The 16,619-nt window shown below is 37.6% G+C and overlaps 1 protein-coding gene across 50 annotated transcripts in view; it reads right to left on the bottom strand.

Moving 5' to 3' along the window:
* Positions 1–16,619, bottom strand: part of ANK3 (ankyrin 3) — a 628,477-nt gene that overhangs the window by 105,632 nt on the left and 506,226 nt on the right. For 19 of the 50 annotated variants that reach the window (XM_070562793.1, XM_070562664.1, XM_070562872.1 and 16 more), the window contains 3 exons: positions 13,519–13,591; positions 13,292–13,354; positions 1,921–1,974 (listed from right to left, as the gene is read on the bottom strand). In XM_070562793.1, the coding sequence (XP_070418894.1) occupies positions 1,921–1,974; positions 13,292–13,354; positions 13,519–13,591 (190 nt within the window). The remainder of the gene's footprint in view (positions 1–1,920; positions 1,975–13,291; positions 13,355–13,518; positions 13,592–16,619) is intronic. The other 31 variants (XM_070562763.1, XM_070562847.1, XM_070562785.1 and 28 more) reach the window with 3 other exon arrangements.

A 16,619-nucleotide genomic window follows, 5' to 3' on the forward strand; every position in this document is an offset into this window, starting at 1 on the left:
TGACTGCAATCTCATGAAAGATCGCAAGAACCCAGCTGAGCCCAGTTAATTCACACAACCATGGGAGATAATGATAAATTAAACCACTGAGTTTAAGATATGGGTTGATACACTGTAATAAGTAGTAGAAACAGAGAAGAATGAGAAATGACAAGGTCCAAAGGTAAGCCAAAGAGGTCACACACTGGTTGCCTAATGCATCCCTAATAAATTAGAGCTAGCTCTGTAGTGTGTTATATGATTAGCGTAGACAAAGTCCAGGAGAAGTGTAGGAGTAACTGCTACTAGAGGAGCCTCATCAATTTAGTATTGACTTTATGCCTGTCAAAATTATGAGCACTTATTGTTATTCCATTTCTGACAATAAAATACCAGAGGCTGGAAAATGCTTAAAAAAGGACACAAAACACCGCAAATCTACCTTGATCTCACCATTAAACAAATAATAAAAGCCATTCAGAAGCATTTCACTTCAATTTCCCAGCTTATCCCTCTTTCTAGTCCTCCTAACATGACTAGGTTAAGAGAAGAGGTTTTCTGTACCGCAATCAACCTTTCAAAGATCCATACACTTTGTCTACCAGGAAAGAATACAAAATAGAATCAGGAACAAAGAAGACAAAGAAAGAGACTATATTAAATGATTATCAGGACTGTGGTTGGTCAAATAGGTGTGCCCTCATTCCTTATTAGATTCCAAGTCAATGGTCCGGCGTCAGTACCTGGTGGAATATCCGTAATCCACCTTCCTTGCAATCTTTGCCCTCTAACGATCCTTTTTATGCTGAATAAAGGAAACAGTTCTTGGCCTAACATTTAAAAGTGTTTTCATGCCCTGGGAGTTCTTTTCTTCTCTCTCTTTTTTTCATTTTTGTATGTAATTTTTTTCTAACGTTTTCCACCTTAAGATCATCACCAAAGAATATTTTTGTTGCTTTTCCAGGGGTTGAAAGTTGTTTTCCCATAAGGCTGGAGACTGGAATCATGAAGAAAGTTCCTTAAAGTAACTATACCAAATTACATTGTCAAAAACGCTGCTCAAAGTGCTTACTTCCTCTGCTATGAAATAATCTCCCCAAGGAATGTATTTTGTAACATTATAAAGTATGACGTTAATAGCACAAAACTATGAACAATAGTAAAAAAATGAATTAATGGTAGAAAAACCTTCAAATTACATGGGATTTAAAAAAATGCTAGATTATAAAGAATAAAAAGGAACATAGTCTCTATACTCTACTGATTTATTAAGAGTTGATTTCTGAATAGAACTCAGCAAATAGTGTTACAGACAAGCAGTTAACGATCAGAATTTTGAAGACTTAAATTCACTGTCCTTGTTCTGAAAAAAGTGATTTTTTTTGATCATTGCATAGCAAAGAGAGGAAATGAAAACTATTGAGAAAATAAATCCTTTAACCATTTCTAGTCTACATTATAGAATAGTAGAATGAGATCACATCATTATAATCAACATCAGAATTTATTGAGCATTTACTCTGTTCTCGGCACTGTTTGGTACTTTATAAGTATTGTCTCATGTTATTCTTACAACCTTATAAAATAGATTTGTTATCTCCATTTCAAGATAAAGAAAACCCAGTTCACAGTGGTGGAGCAAATAACCCAAGATCATTTAGAATATGGGGAAAATTGCATTCAAAATCAGTTGGTTTGACTGCAGGGCCCTACTTTTAACCACTGCAATATGCTATGCAATTGAAAAAATACTACAAGAAATTGGCAACCAAAATGTAAGCTGCATGAAGGCAGAGGTTTGTCTGTTTGTGCCATATCCAGTGCCAAGAACAGTGCCTGGCACAGAGTAGGTGCTCAATAAATGTGTGCAATGAAAGTTCAGTGATTGCCTTTGGAGATGGCAGCTATATTACTGGAGTGAGGACAAGGAGGGAGACTTACTTTTCACCGTAAACACTTGTACCTTGGGAATTTTATACCATGTGCATCTATCACCTATTCAAAAAACGAATAAAATTAACAAAAACAAAACAAAACACAAGTACTACAGATAAGTCAAATAGGCTGTGTTTTCCATACATCAGAAAATAGCAGGCAAACATGGAGAGGAAACTCAGTACTTTACACTTGTCTCTTTAAGAGATGGAACAGAAGAAATGAAATAAGGCAGGAAGGAGATGCACATTATTAATGTGGTACTTCTGGTAGCTTCCCAATGTTCTAAAGCTGTGGTTCTCAAGCTGTAGGACGCATTAGAATCACCTGACAATTTGCATTTCTAACAAGTTCCGAATTGAATCTGATGCTGCTGGTCCAGGGACCCCACTTTGATAGCCACTGGTATAAAGGATCCTTACAAATAAATGACAGTTATCAAATGGCAGTATTGATTCGACAGAATTAAGCCTCTGTTATCCTAGTGGGAAACACCGGAATTAAAATATCAGCTTCAGCAACTGAATTCAATGAACCCAGTGCAGTGTTTCTCAAATGTTGATGTGTATGTTTGTGTCACCTGCGGACCTTGTTAAACTGCAGATACTGATTCCACAGGTCCAGGGTAGGCTGTGAGATTCAGCATGTAGACAAGCTCCCAGGTGACTGCAGACCACACTTGGAGTAGCGAGACAGTAGAGCACTGGGCTAGGATGTATGTTATGAGCAAAGCCAACTATTGCTTTCGAGGCATTTACTCCCTAGTAAAGAAATTAAGACCGGGACACAAGCAACAATACAAATCCTGTACTCCTCCTCCTGCTGGCTGCAATTTAGTTAGTGTTTTGTATGTGCTAGACACTGTGCTGAGCACTTTATACATACATATCATTTAATCCTCAACCCTATGCAGCAGGTACTATTATTTCCCTTTTGCAGATTAAGAAACAGATTCAGAGAAGTTCAGTTATTTTTCAGAATTCACATGTCTAGTTAGTGGTTGAGTCTGGATTAGAACCTATGGAGTCAGCTTGCAGAACTCAAGCTCTTAACCACCACACCACAATGACAGAAAATGCACAAAAGAAATTACAAGGTATTACAAGAGCTCAAAGCAAGAGGGTATCACACTGGGTTGAGTAGATCTGGTAGATGTTGAATGGAGGGTGTGTGAGTAAAGATGGGTAGAGCGACACTTGACTGTACTTCTATGTCAGGCTGGAGGACCAGGGCTCATGACTCCATTATCTTCTGGGATGGTTGAAGGCTCAGAGAGATGCTGACAGCCTCAAACCCAAGGTAAAGAAGGGAGTGAGCCCTCTCTCCCGGCCCCCTTCACTCTCCCCCTGCCCCCTCAGTCAGGAATGAGCAAGTGCGGGCTTTCACTTTAACTCTTTGTTTTCCAGCATCTCCCGGTGGCAGTGGGTCTTGTTTCAAAAGATAAACATTAAGTGCTAGAATATAATAGTTTCTTGCTTTTCTTCTCAATGTATGTGACAACAATGGGGTAAAGTTGAGAAAATGGTTAGTTGAGCAATGGGTGAAACAGGCGGTCTTAAGAAGGCTAAAGAAGTGTGTGTTATTTTAAGGGATTCATGTACCTCTCATGGGAGGGCCCTTGGCTGGATTCTTTCTTTCCCTTCCCTAGCTCCAGGTGCGTATAAGATCCTGGCTTCATAGGTGGCCAAAAGGAATCAGGCTTAAATGGCAAAGTTTGTACATCTCTTAACCAACAAGAACAAGTTGCTGTTATCCTACAGAACAAATGACTCTCTGTTGAGGCTGATTTTTTTTAAAGTACAAATTCAATTTGATTCTTTACTCTTAAACATTATTCTGTTTTTTCGTAGCTAGATGTGCTTCATTTTAAAAATTGTATAGAAGTTTACTGCTTCTTAATCCAGGCTAGATATCATTTCTAAAGTAAGCATGCATGACTCAGTGTTGGCACTTTTCCAGATGTAGCAATGAAAAACGTCCCCTGTGATCTTGGTTGGGTGAATAAACAAACCCATCCCAGAAAGAAAAAAGAATTCAGTGTCTTTCGGGGGAAGAGGTAGAAAAAGACAATGTTGGGATAGACACTATAATTTTTTCATACTCTTATCTGTACTCCTTAACCCTAATCCAGAAATTACCCTCAGTCATCTAAGTAAAATTAGACATTACACTGACTCGGTCAAATGAACACCTGAGACTAAAGATAGAACACAGGTAGAAAGAGCACAAGGTGACGTATGCTGTTCTCATTATCTCAAACCTATGCCACTTTTCAAGAAGACCAGACAATGAATAAATTACTAGCTATAAACTAGCCCTGTTAAATCAGGCACTAAAATGTTGTTTCTGAATTACAGAGAAATTAGGTAGCTAAATTCAAGGTGGCAGTGCCGTGCCAAGTGGTTCTTTCTTCTGTTCATTTTTCCTTAGGATTTTCATCTAGCCTCAACTCCAAATCCAGACCTTATTAGTCTTGGCTCTTCATTACTTAGGTGTATAAGGACCACGTGCACAAAGCAGGAACATGTCCACTGTCCCCGGGTATAAAGGAGTATCAGGATCGTATACCCTCTGTGGGCAAGGATTTGACCTCTTCCTTCTCTTATGCCAACAGCTTTTCATTGTGCAGGGCAACAAACACCTGTTCATTGGTTCGTTTTCTATTTCCTACCTCTGCCTAAAAGCTGAGTACATGCAAGGTAGAGATAGGTGGCACCTGTTGTCAGTTCTCATCCTCATTGCAGTTCTGGCCCAGGTGGTCGGTCGGACCACCCCTTCTCATTTGTAACATCTTCCCTTGTTTCTCCAGCCCTTCCTGTTCCCGGTTCTCTGCCCACCACTCTGCCTCCCCCTTGCCCATGTGTTCTCAATGCTGATGTCCCACTTTCTTCTCTCTGAAGTAAGGATCCCAATGTGAGGGGGAGGGGGCTAGGAGTGCCAGATTAGGACCCACTTCCACATGAAGCAGGTTAGACTTTCTAGGTAGATGGGCAGGGACTAAAATAAAAATGATTTGGGGAGGGATCATATTCAAATTATTACAACGTGTTTTGGGCAAGTGAAAAAACCTATTGTCCTTAGTCAATAAGCATCCTTAATGCTCTGCCGTCTCCTACAACAATCCCTGTACCCATTCATTCCACAGGCTACTCCAGCTACTCATTCAGTCGCAGCTTCTTGGAAAAAAAACTACTCACACTACAGTAGAATTACTCTATTCTGTGTCTATATCTTTGATATTATGGATGTAGCAGCTGCTGAGGTCACCAGGGACTCCTATGTTGCCTGTGCTCATCTGATTGGACCTTCCCAGGGGAGTTTCTCCCGGGCTTTCACTAGAACCCATGCTTCTGGTTTTCTCCCTCCATTGCTCACCACTTCCTCTCCACATACTTTGGCATTCCTCTTCCTCTTAAATGTCAGTGTGCCTGGAGTTTTCTAGAACCATTTCCCTTCTTCCTTATGCCCTTTCCTGGGGTCCTCATCCAGGCTGGTGTCCGGCTTTCCCACCCCTGTATGCTGGGCTCTTCTGTGGGGTCCTCTGCTTTCCTGTCTGACACTTTGACCAAAGTTTTCTGAACTTGGAACACTTCTTTCTGGTCTCCACCCTTCTACCCCTCCCCACTGCCCCAAATTTCTGCTTGTCCACATTCTATCTGTTCCTTAAAATGCTTCCTTCTTGAGGCCTTCAGTAATCTCCCCTTCTTTTGAATTTCCTTGTTGCTTTATCTGTTCTCTTACAGCATCTCATTGAGTAGAAAGTCGAAGCAAAAAATCTAAATTCAAATTCCAGTATGCTTGGCTATGTGAACCTGAACAAATGTCTTAAATTCTTTGAGCCTCACATTCCTTAATGTAAATTAGGACTAATAAAACTTTAAATTAGGGCCTTAAATTAGGACTAAATGTAAATTAGGAGTAATAATAGCACCAATATGCTCTCAACTACTTTGAGAAAATTAAGCAAGATAAGGTACCTTATAACTAACATTTACTGGGATCTCTGGGCTAAACCCTTTATACATTATCTCATTTAAAACTCACAATAATCCAACAGTTGTGGGATTCTTATCTAAGTTATCAGGCACCATTGATGTGAGAGTAGATGTCAGATGTTTGACGTTAGGATAGGGATTTGAGTAAGCCCCTGCACTGACTTGTGTGATCTTGATCAAGATCCTTAAGCTTGCTGGAGCTGATTTTCCATATCTAGAAAATGGCAATACCAATGGCTCTAACGATCACTGTGAGGATTAAATGACATAACGCATGAAATGTATAAAGCTTAATGTTTAGTACATAGAAAGGGCTCAATAAATCGTAAACACCTTCTTTGTGATGTTGAGCGTGTTCATTTATATGGAATCCTGTCGGGGGATGGAGACACAAGTAACGGTGTGGAGTGAACCAAGTGGACACGGCCATCCATGAGTGAGGGATTGTATGTATATGTCCTAGGTACCATGACAGTGTGCAAGACAGCTCTTCTTCCATGGAGCTAACAGTCTACTTTGAAAGAAAATGAAATTAATCACAAGTTGGCAAACTACAGTCTGTGGGCCAAACCCAGCCTCCTGCCTATTTCTGTAAATCAAGTTTTATTGTCACACAACCATGCCCCTTTGTTTAGGTGTGTCTCTGACTGCTTTTGTGTTGTCTCTAGTACAAAGGCAGAGTAGAGTAGTTGGGACAGAGACCATATGGTCTGAAAATTTGAAAATATTTACCATTGGCCTTTTACAGAAAAAGTCTGCTGCCCTCTGAAATTAATGACTAGTAAATTCAGATGAATATTAGGAAGAAATCAAAACGCGTGATTGAGAGGAGAATGAAAAGAGGTAGCCAGGGGCCATATCACACAGGACTTAGCAAACACGGAATGGGCCTGAGTTTTATTCCAAGTACAATGTAAAGCGTTGGGAGGTTTTTATTTTAGTTTTGTGTTTATACAAATATTTTGTATTTATTTTTGTAAATATTTTGTATTTATTTTGGGGGGAATTTGTATTATATAGAGGAGAGGCTACTTTATCATGAAATATAGCAACCACGCAGATGAGTACATAAAACCGAAACAGACATTTTAACAAATTGTTACAGAATAAATACTATCCAGGTTAACAAACAGGACGTCAGCACCTCAGAAGCCTCCTACAGCCCCGTTCCCAACACGGCCTCCTCCCCGCTCCTCATGGCAATCACTTTATGATATTCTTTTCCTTGTTTTTTTAATAGCCTCACTATCTAATTTTACAATCCTAGTTTATCATTACCTGGTTTTGGTGAATTCTATTGTCTTTGCATAACCTGCAACCCAGCAATTACAATGGTAGGTCTATGCCCTACAGAATGTATGCATATGTGCACCAGGAGACACATCTAAGAAGGTACATAGGAACTTTGTTTGCAACAGCCCCATACTGGAAACAACCCGCACCTCCATCAAAAGTAGAATGGAGAACTTAATTATGTACAGGCATACAATGGAATATTATATAGAAATGAAAATGAACAAACTACAATTATATGCAACAACATGAATGAATCTTAAAAACATGATTCTAAGCTTGGGAGGGTTTTAAGCTGGGGAATGGAATAACATGATCCAATTTATATTTTTAAAAGATTGCAGAAAGCTGGGCCTATGGCGAAAGAGTAGAAGTGAGGATGTGTAAAGAGGCTCCTGTAGTATTCCATGGGAGAAATGGTGGGTGGGATTGGGTGGTGCCAGTGGCAATGTGGAGAAGAGGGATGTGAGATGTATTCGGGATGTAGAACTGATATGACTCGCTGATGGCCTGGATATGAGTGGTAGGAAAAGGGAGATTACACGTAACCATGGGTTTTGGCTTGGGTGGTGGAGCCATTTATGGAGATGGAGAAGGGTGGGAAGAGACCCTCTTTGGAGAAGTATATTACGGGCAAGATGAGTTAAGATTATCTGAGAATCTAAATGGAAACATCAAGTACATGGCTGGGTAAGTGGATATGTATGGATGAAAATCACTAAAGAATTCCAGTTTCAAAGATAGGATAGCAAAGATAGGATGGAGTCTGTTTTAGAATAAAGGCCTCTGTCCCAGTTCACAGATCTTTTTCTTTAGCTGGAAATTCTTTTACATTCAGTAACTATTCTTTGGGATGCAGATGTACCTTGGGCGAGTCCTCATAAAGTTATTTATCGATTCCATACATAGCCTAGGACTGTCTCAGTGAGCAGGGGTTTAACGGAAGGAAAAGGGAGCATGGCAGGCAAATTTTCTCCATCCTGCCTGTTCTCAGAAACCCTTCCTTGAGTTCTCATCCTTTCCTTGAGTCTCCCTCCACTTTGATGCAACTGTCTAAACACATACTGAAGATGTGCTGTGTGCCAGGCACTACACTAGCTTCTGGGGATACAACAGAGAATAATTTAGTCTCTGCTTCTGGTATTTCATTTTGACCTCATTGCTGAGAGTAGCAAGCAATTAGGTAGTGTCTATTTGAAAGGTCAATTGCAAGCAGAGAAATATCAGGCAAAATGCTAGATGTTATGATTTAATAGGTATTGTAAAATGTTAAAATTTCAGGTGAAGAACAATTTCTGCCTAACAACCACCACCGAATTGGACCACCTGGGAGCAAACTAATCTCCAAGGCTTCTTCCCAGATCTAGAGAGCTAAAAACATAATGGTCGGATTTATTTATGAGTCTGATTAGGATAACAAGATAGTCTGAGGCATTCAGTGAGGAGGGGGTCCTACAGGGGGTTTTCCTGGTTGTTTTCTTGATATCCGGCTTCACGTTTCCCAAAGTAATTTCCCCTCCTTCTTTGAGTTTCAGATTGTGCCAAGTCAAATTCTACTTATTCTCTCCTGACTGAGAATACTTGGATATGTTTATGAAAACTACTTGCTTTGAATTCTTAATCTATTCTAAATTGTGTTTGTATTTATTTTACTTGAATTTGCATCTTGGTCTGCATATTCTTTTGCCAAGATGGTCAGAGGAAGGTATACCACTTCCACTGTAGTCTCATCAAGGTCTTTAACAAATAATTACTATTACTGTGTGATAATTTCCAAAAGCATTTGTTCCTTTTCCTAAGCACATTTTTTTAGACACTTCAAAAATACATTCTTGGGTTCTGTATATAAGAAAACAAATCATGTTAGAGTAGCCATGGAAGAGGTGATCTAAAACCACAGATTGTCACATCTGTCTTCTTGTTCACCTCTGCCACTCAGCTGGTTGGGCAAGCCACTCGACGTTTATTTGGATTTTGCTTCCTCATCAGTATAATGGTGAGCATGTGCTACATGATACTGAGCCACCCTTCAATTCTTTGAAATCTGTGGATTCAATTTCCTGTGGCTTCCACTGGGCACTGGATTTGGCACAAAGGTGAGCTGGGCATGACTCTCCTCACCCTTGATGTCACTCTAACATCTGATGAAATTTTATTGCTTTATTATATCTCAAACCTATACTTATCAATAATTATTTCTACTGCACATGTACTTAGCCTCTTACTTTTTTCTTTTAATATTTCTTTTCAGGATCAAATGTGTCTGCATTTGATCCTGAGAGAGATTTTGCAGCCTTATCAAAATTGTGAGTAGCTAAGAATTAAATAATTCTTCCCAGGAAGCATTTGTCTCACCCAGTTGTCTCATAATCCTTTTTCATAAAGCTGCCTTTTTGGTTTTTACTTTCCATGGCTTAATTCCATTTCTCATTATGTTCCATCTATAGTCTTTAAATCTGTTACTATAACCCAACTCATTAGAATTCTGCAAGCTAAAATAACATTTTATGCATGTAAAAAAAATTTCCAAAATATATTTTATAGGAATTTACAATTTAAAATCAGCATTGAACCAAAGCCACCTGTGAAATCTCCTGGGAGGGGTACCCAAACTAGAATACAACTTGAACCTTAATTTCAATTTTCTTCTCTCCTTCCTCCGTCCCTCCCTCCCTCCCATCCACTCTCCTTTCTTTCCTTCTTCCTATCTCTCCTCTCTCTTTCATCTTTTCTTTTCTTTCTTTTTAATTATAAACAGACTCGCAAAACATAAGAATATAACCAGCACTAGAATCAAGATATTAGTTTGTATGTAGATTAACTTTATATGTATGTAACATATTATCTGGGAAAGAAGACAGTAGAGCATTAAGATCTTTGTGCATCGGTCTGCCCCCCGAGGAGCTCTGCTTACCCCTCACCTGCGTAACGTGTGGGCTTACCCCCCTGCCTTAGAGAAGACTGCTTTATCTCCTTTTCTTCCACTGCTCTGCGTTGCTAGTACTTCGACCTTTGTCAACTCTGTAACTTGGTTCCATTGTTCCCCTAGGTCATTAATTGATAACATAGTCTAACCTTGTTTTTCTGAATTTTTTTTGTGTGTGTGTGAAATTAATCCAAACACTCTTTCACCTTTACTAATTTCTCATAGTGGACCTAAGAAAGGAGAAAACAAAGAAACAGGAAAAGAGAAAGAAGGAGAAGGAAAAGACACTGTTTCCTTAGTATTTATTCAATTTTTATAATTTAGGATTAAAATTATATTTTCCCATATTACAAACTCATTCTTCTTTTCTTTCTTGAGAAAAATTGGCAGTATACGTTGCATATTATTTCGATTTGCTTGTAAAAGCCATTGATAGCCTCAGCACCAAAGGATACCAGTGTGATGATGTCCTACTAGTTCTTATAGAGAGAGATATCTACAACACGCTTGTGGTTTCATCGAAATAAACATTTGCTCCTATCCATAAGGGCTTACTGAAACAAGCAGCACCAAATCCAATTACAGTGGCAAAGCTCCAGCAAGACTATCAGGCAAGTGAGTCAGATGTAAAAACTATCATTAAAGTTGCAGGGGTCCTTTTAGAATTAAAATTTCAAAATGATTTGTTTTGGGATTTGGAGGAATATAAAAATGCTAGGTTATGCAGCAGAGAATGATGTAAATACATGATAGGGCAAATCTGGCTTACCGGAGCACATGCAAGCAAAATTTAGGGACTTTAGCTGATAGGAATATTAATATGTCAAATTAAGTGTACGCTATAACCTCAAAATATCTTAGTCTTCAATAATACATTTTTAATATATTCCATGGACAAAGCAATAACCCTGCTACACTCTGCTTTAATCAGACTACACCTAGAATATAGTGTTCAGTTCTGGCCACCTCAATTTGAGATGGATATAGACTTATTGAAATGTACATAGGAGACTGACCATGATGGTGAGGGAGCAGTGGAAGGAAGTGGTGATAATATGCCTGGAGGAAAAAAAACTAAGAAAAAATATGGAAGTGTTTTTAAATATTGGAAAGATTGTTACAGAGAAGAGGCAGATTTTGTTTTAAATAGTTCCAAATATATCAGAGCCTGAATCAATGAGTAGAAGCCTGAATCAATGAGAAGGATGCTCAATAAAATGAAGAATTTTTGAAGTCATAGTTGTTCAAAATGGAATAGGCAGTCTGAGAATGAGAGGATTCCCATCATTGAGGCATTTGGGCAAAGGGCCTCCTAAGCAGAAGATTCTACAGAGGTAATTTCAGCACTGGATGGTTGTTGCTCAGATTGAATGACCTTTAAGCAACCCCTTTCAACATTAAATTCTACAACATTATGAAATCAAAAGCCATTTGATTCCAACAGCCCGTGTACACATCCGTAAAGCAAATGGCCAAGTTTAAAGAAAGATGGATAAAACGAGAATTAAAATTTGCTTATTAATTTCAAATTCCCAAACTGAGATAAACCTAAAGGAAATGACTGTCATTTCTAGTTAAACAGCTAAATGAATTATCTTCCAATTAAGAGATTCAAAATTTCTCCTTTTTTGAAGTTATTTAGTTAGTTATCCACATGTAAAGGCTGTTATATAGTCCATTCAAACTTAGCCTCTCATCGGTGTGGCTATTTTGGGATATTCTAAAAACTAGCAAGTTTTTAGGTCTGTGATTTTCATATTATATTTCATAATAATTTCATTTGAAAAATGTACTTTTGACATTGTTTTGTGTGTATACACATCTATGTGAGAACATCATTTTTCTTTTACCTTTTGCACATAAGAAATTACTCTGAAAAATGTTGCATTAGAAGACACTGAAATATAATATGACAGTAAGACATACTACTCAAAGTTCTAAAGACGATACAAATATTATCCGTTTGGGGATAAACAGAGGTAAACATATAGTTGATGTTTTAGAGAAAAAGAAAGAAAAATGATGAGTAAAAGCCTGTAACATTTATCAAAAGAAAATTTACAAACAATGAAACAGGCCCTCCCAGGTCCCCAAAAGACATCAGGGCATTAGCTTTTTTAGATGCAGTCCCCAGCCACAATGCACTTACAGTAGGCAGTCATTGGACATTGAGAAAGCTAAAGTGACTTTGGACCAGGTAAGTTTTTCCACTATTTAGGTTTTCAATAAAATTTTTGCAAATCAAAGAAGGAACTGGTAATTAAAATAGGGAAGATTACCTAAAGGCAGAGAAAGACTAGCAACAGTAAGACTGACCCAAGAGAAAAATACTGCATGAGAGATGGCAAACAGAGGGAGCAATACGATAGAGTAGTTTTGGAGAGTCAAATAATGCAACAAAGAAAAATAAATATAAATTCTGTAAGTAAACATTTCATTATTTGAACAAATCTCCAAAAATTGCCATCTTCATAATATTCATTCATCGTAAAAATGCTAGTTGTCCAATGAAACTTTTAAAGATGTCACTGATTAATATCTCTTTATATCAAGACCTGGTCACATGTCTTGATTTTAAGTAAGGCAGAAAACGAAGTTTCTTTTAAGAACATGAAGTATAGCTACAATCATTTATATTTTGATCTCTTTCAAGAAATCAATATTAAAAATTTATATTTTGAAAGAGTTTTGTTCAGGCTGAGTTTTCTTATTAGTTCAAGATCAAAAGCTGCTTTTGCTGCAAAGCTTAGAGTAAATCTTAGAATGGACATTTAATCCCCTACCTATAAGGATAAGGATACCTTCTCTTACATAAAAAATATTTTAGCTATATACCTTAATCAGTTTTCCCTTTCTAGATTTTCAGATGTAAACAATAAAAACATCAATTTTCTGCTTAATAGAAACAAATAGAAAGTAATCCAGATAATTAGTGACACTTGTATTTTCAAATGGGGAAAATGGGTTCAAGGAGAGGTGATTCAAAGAGACTAAAAGAAGACAATCAGTAATACCACATACGCGCTGTTTCAATGGTACATAAATTAGTAATCTCAAGATAAAATGAAAAGTTAGTAACTCAAGGAAGTGTTACATTTCAAAGATAAGAAATGGAAGATAAAGCTGGTAGTTAAGTTTCATCACAATAAATATTTGCAAATACCTTCTTCAACATCTGAGATATATTCACCATCACTGAGCATTTCAGGGGCGTTGGCTTTACGAACTGCATGATTTAAGTGAACAGTATAAGTGGGTGAAAAATGCATACTCTTGATACTACAACAAAGCATTTTAATGTTTTTAAAAATATTTTTACAATGAACTTTCTTCAGGAAACAATTCCACAGTCCTTCTTACTAATTATGAACTCAAAGGACGTTTTCATACCTTCGTCATCGGACATGTCAAGAACTTCATTCATCGTTTCTGGAACATTCATTTTGTGCTTCTCTGTGATAGTCTAATAACAAAAAAAAGCAGTCACTTTAGTGTGAGCAGACTGCACATTTTAATGAGACTATTCATTTCTTCCTAAATTAACCATTTGGTTTATTGTGGGACTTATGCATTGAATATCTTGATACCCCCACGTATAAAACGACATCAAAATTGTCCGTTAGTAGTGTTAAGGTCCTCACCATAGACACAGCAGAGAAAGACTACAAGGAGAAACAACTCTAGTGGCAAAGCACACTAGCTTAAAACATTTAGGTCCCTAATAAGGCTTTTCAAAGGGAAAGAGAAGAGAGATATTGCCTGTCCTACTCCATTGCGATACTTTTTCATGGTCTGATGAACCTGCCTCCTCATTCCACTAAGGGCCTTAGCTGAAGATAAGCCAAAAGAATGGCAAGCCATAGGTCTTTATTACTTGCGCCAAGCCAGCCACTTCTCCTCCTATGTGTACATTTGAATTTCTAGAATAAATCAAAATATTAAAATTGCCTAAATTATATAAATTTTACAATTCTGTGTATGAAAAAATGTTTTAGAGGTATTACATTCGCAAGATCATTTTAATCTCCACAAAATCTTAACGAATAGTATATTATAAAGAGCTTACTGAATCTTTTACTTGCTCTGATAACTTTTTACCTCTATAGATTATATTGATCCAAAAGACACTGACAGCATACTTGCTAGAAAATCTTAATGACAATGTTTTAGTTTCAAAATGAGTCTTTTAATTCTGAGCATATGAAAGACTAACGGTACAAGAGAGGATACACATTTAAATAAGGCAACTGAAAAAAAGCTAGGCTTAAAACTAAGAAAGTGTACAAATTCATTGTTTCTTAGGGACAATACTTAGTAAACGTGATTTACCCTCCCTGTCCTCAGTTATCATGTTAAAATAAAGCATTGTTTGGCGCCTCTTCCGGTATGTAATACTGCAAGTGAACAGTTTTTAAAAATAAACTTTAATTTTAGAACAGTTTTAGATTTATACAAAAATTGTGAAGATAGTACAGAGTTCACTGTTTCCCCTATTTTTTTTTTTTTACTATATTTTCTTTTTTTAAATTGGGATATAGTTGAAATATAACATTAGCTTCAGGTGTACAACATAATGATTCAATATTTTTATATATTGCAAAATGATCACCACAATAAGTCTGGTGACCATCCATCACCACACAGTTACAAATTTTTTTTTTCTTGTGATGACAACTTTTAAGATCTATTCTCTTGGCAACTTTCACATATACAATATGGTATTAACTATAGTCACTATACTGTCCATTACAGTATTTATTTTATAAGTGGAAGTTTGTACCTTTTGACCACCTTCACCCATTTTGTCCACCCCTCACCCCCCACCTCCGGCGACCACTAATCTGTTCTCCATATCTATGAGTTCAGAGTTTTTTGTGGGTTTTTTTGTTTTGTTCTGTTTTTTAAATTCCACATGTCAGTGAGATGATGCGGTATTTGTCTTCCTTTGGCTTATTTCACTTAGCAGAATGCCTTCAAGGTCCATCTGTGTTGTAGCAAGCATTTCCCCTATTTTTAACGTCTTATGTTAGTATGGTACATTTGTCACAATTAGTGAACCAATATTGATATATTATTATTAATTAAAGTCTGTATTTTAATTTTATTCTGATTTCCTTAGTTTTTACGAAATGTCCATTTTCTGTTCCAGGATCCCATCTAGGATATCATATTATCTTTAGCTGTCATGCCTCCTTAGGCTCCTCTGGCTGTGACAGTTTCTCAGGCCTTCCTTGTTTTTAACGTCCTTGACAGTTTTGAGGTGAACTGGTCAGTTATTTTGTAGACTGTTCCTCAACTGGGATTTGTCTCCTGTTTTTTTCCTGATTAGATTGTGGTTATATGCTTTGGGGAGGAAGACTGCAGAGGTAAAGTGCTATTTTTCATCCCATCATATCAAGGGTACATATCATCAACATGATTTGCCACTGTTGATGTTGACCTTGGTCACCTGTCTGACACAGTGTTTGTCAGGTTTCTCCACTGTAAAGTTACTCTATTCCACCTCTTTCCACACTGTTTTCTTTGGAAGGAAGTCACTATGCTCAACCCACATTTCAGCAGAGGGGAAGTATATCCCACCTCCTTAAAGGTGAAGAATTTTCATAAATTATTTGGAATGATTTTGCCTGAGAAATTTGTCTCTTCTTATTTAATCATTTATTTGTATCAGTATAGACTCATGGATATCTTCTACTTTGCGCTATACTCCAATACTATTTTATTTATTTTTGCTCAAATTGTTCCAGTTTTGGCCATCGGGAACTCTTTCAGTTGATTCCTGAGTCCCTTTGACATATCCCCATCATTTTGTGCATGTGTTTGTTTATTTACTTATTTCTGGGGGGAGGATTGCTTACTTTTTGGCATTACAAGATGTTCCAGGCTGATCTTGTATATTTCCTGCCTCAGTTCTAGATTCAGCCATTTCTTCAAGGAGCTCTGACCTTTACTAGAGAATGGTATTGGAAACCAATAACTGAGTGCTAGATGTGCTCTGCTCACTGCTATTAGGGGAACTGAATATTTTAATCAGTAAAATTTAAACAGCTTAATTCATATCTTTTGAATATCAGCTTCTAGCCACTCCGTTTCCTATGTTGCCGTGATTGTAATGTCACTAACTAAAGCATCTTTCTCAGAATTGCCACATCATACATTGTACTCATATGGAAGATGCAGTCTTCTTTTTAAGGCTTTTGAAAAACTGAAGTCTGATTATGGAGACAATGGCTGCTGGGGCTCCAGTAACTGGCTGTGCAAAGATCCACTTGTGGTGAAGGCTGCACTGTGTTCAGTGAGCTTAAGATCATAGACTGCACCCTGAATTGTGTCAGTCCTGGTCTAAGCTAGACTACATGGAATGTCGGAAGCAGGGCTGACAAGGTGGTGTCTCAGCTTGAAATTAAGTCTCAAATACCACAATGCTGGAGTAAGTCTTAAAGACTATGATGGATGCGTTTCTCGTCAATGTGAGCATCTCGCTCTGTGGA

The sequence above is a fragment of the Equus przewalskii genome, chromosome 1 (assembly GCF_037783145.1).
Source record: "Equus przewalskii isolate Varuska chromosome 1, EquPr2, whole genome shotgun sequence".
NCBI classification, from domain to species: Eukaryota; Metazoa; Chordata; class Mammalia; order Perissodactyla; family Equidae; genus Equus; species Equus przewalskii.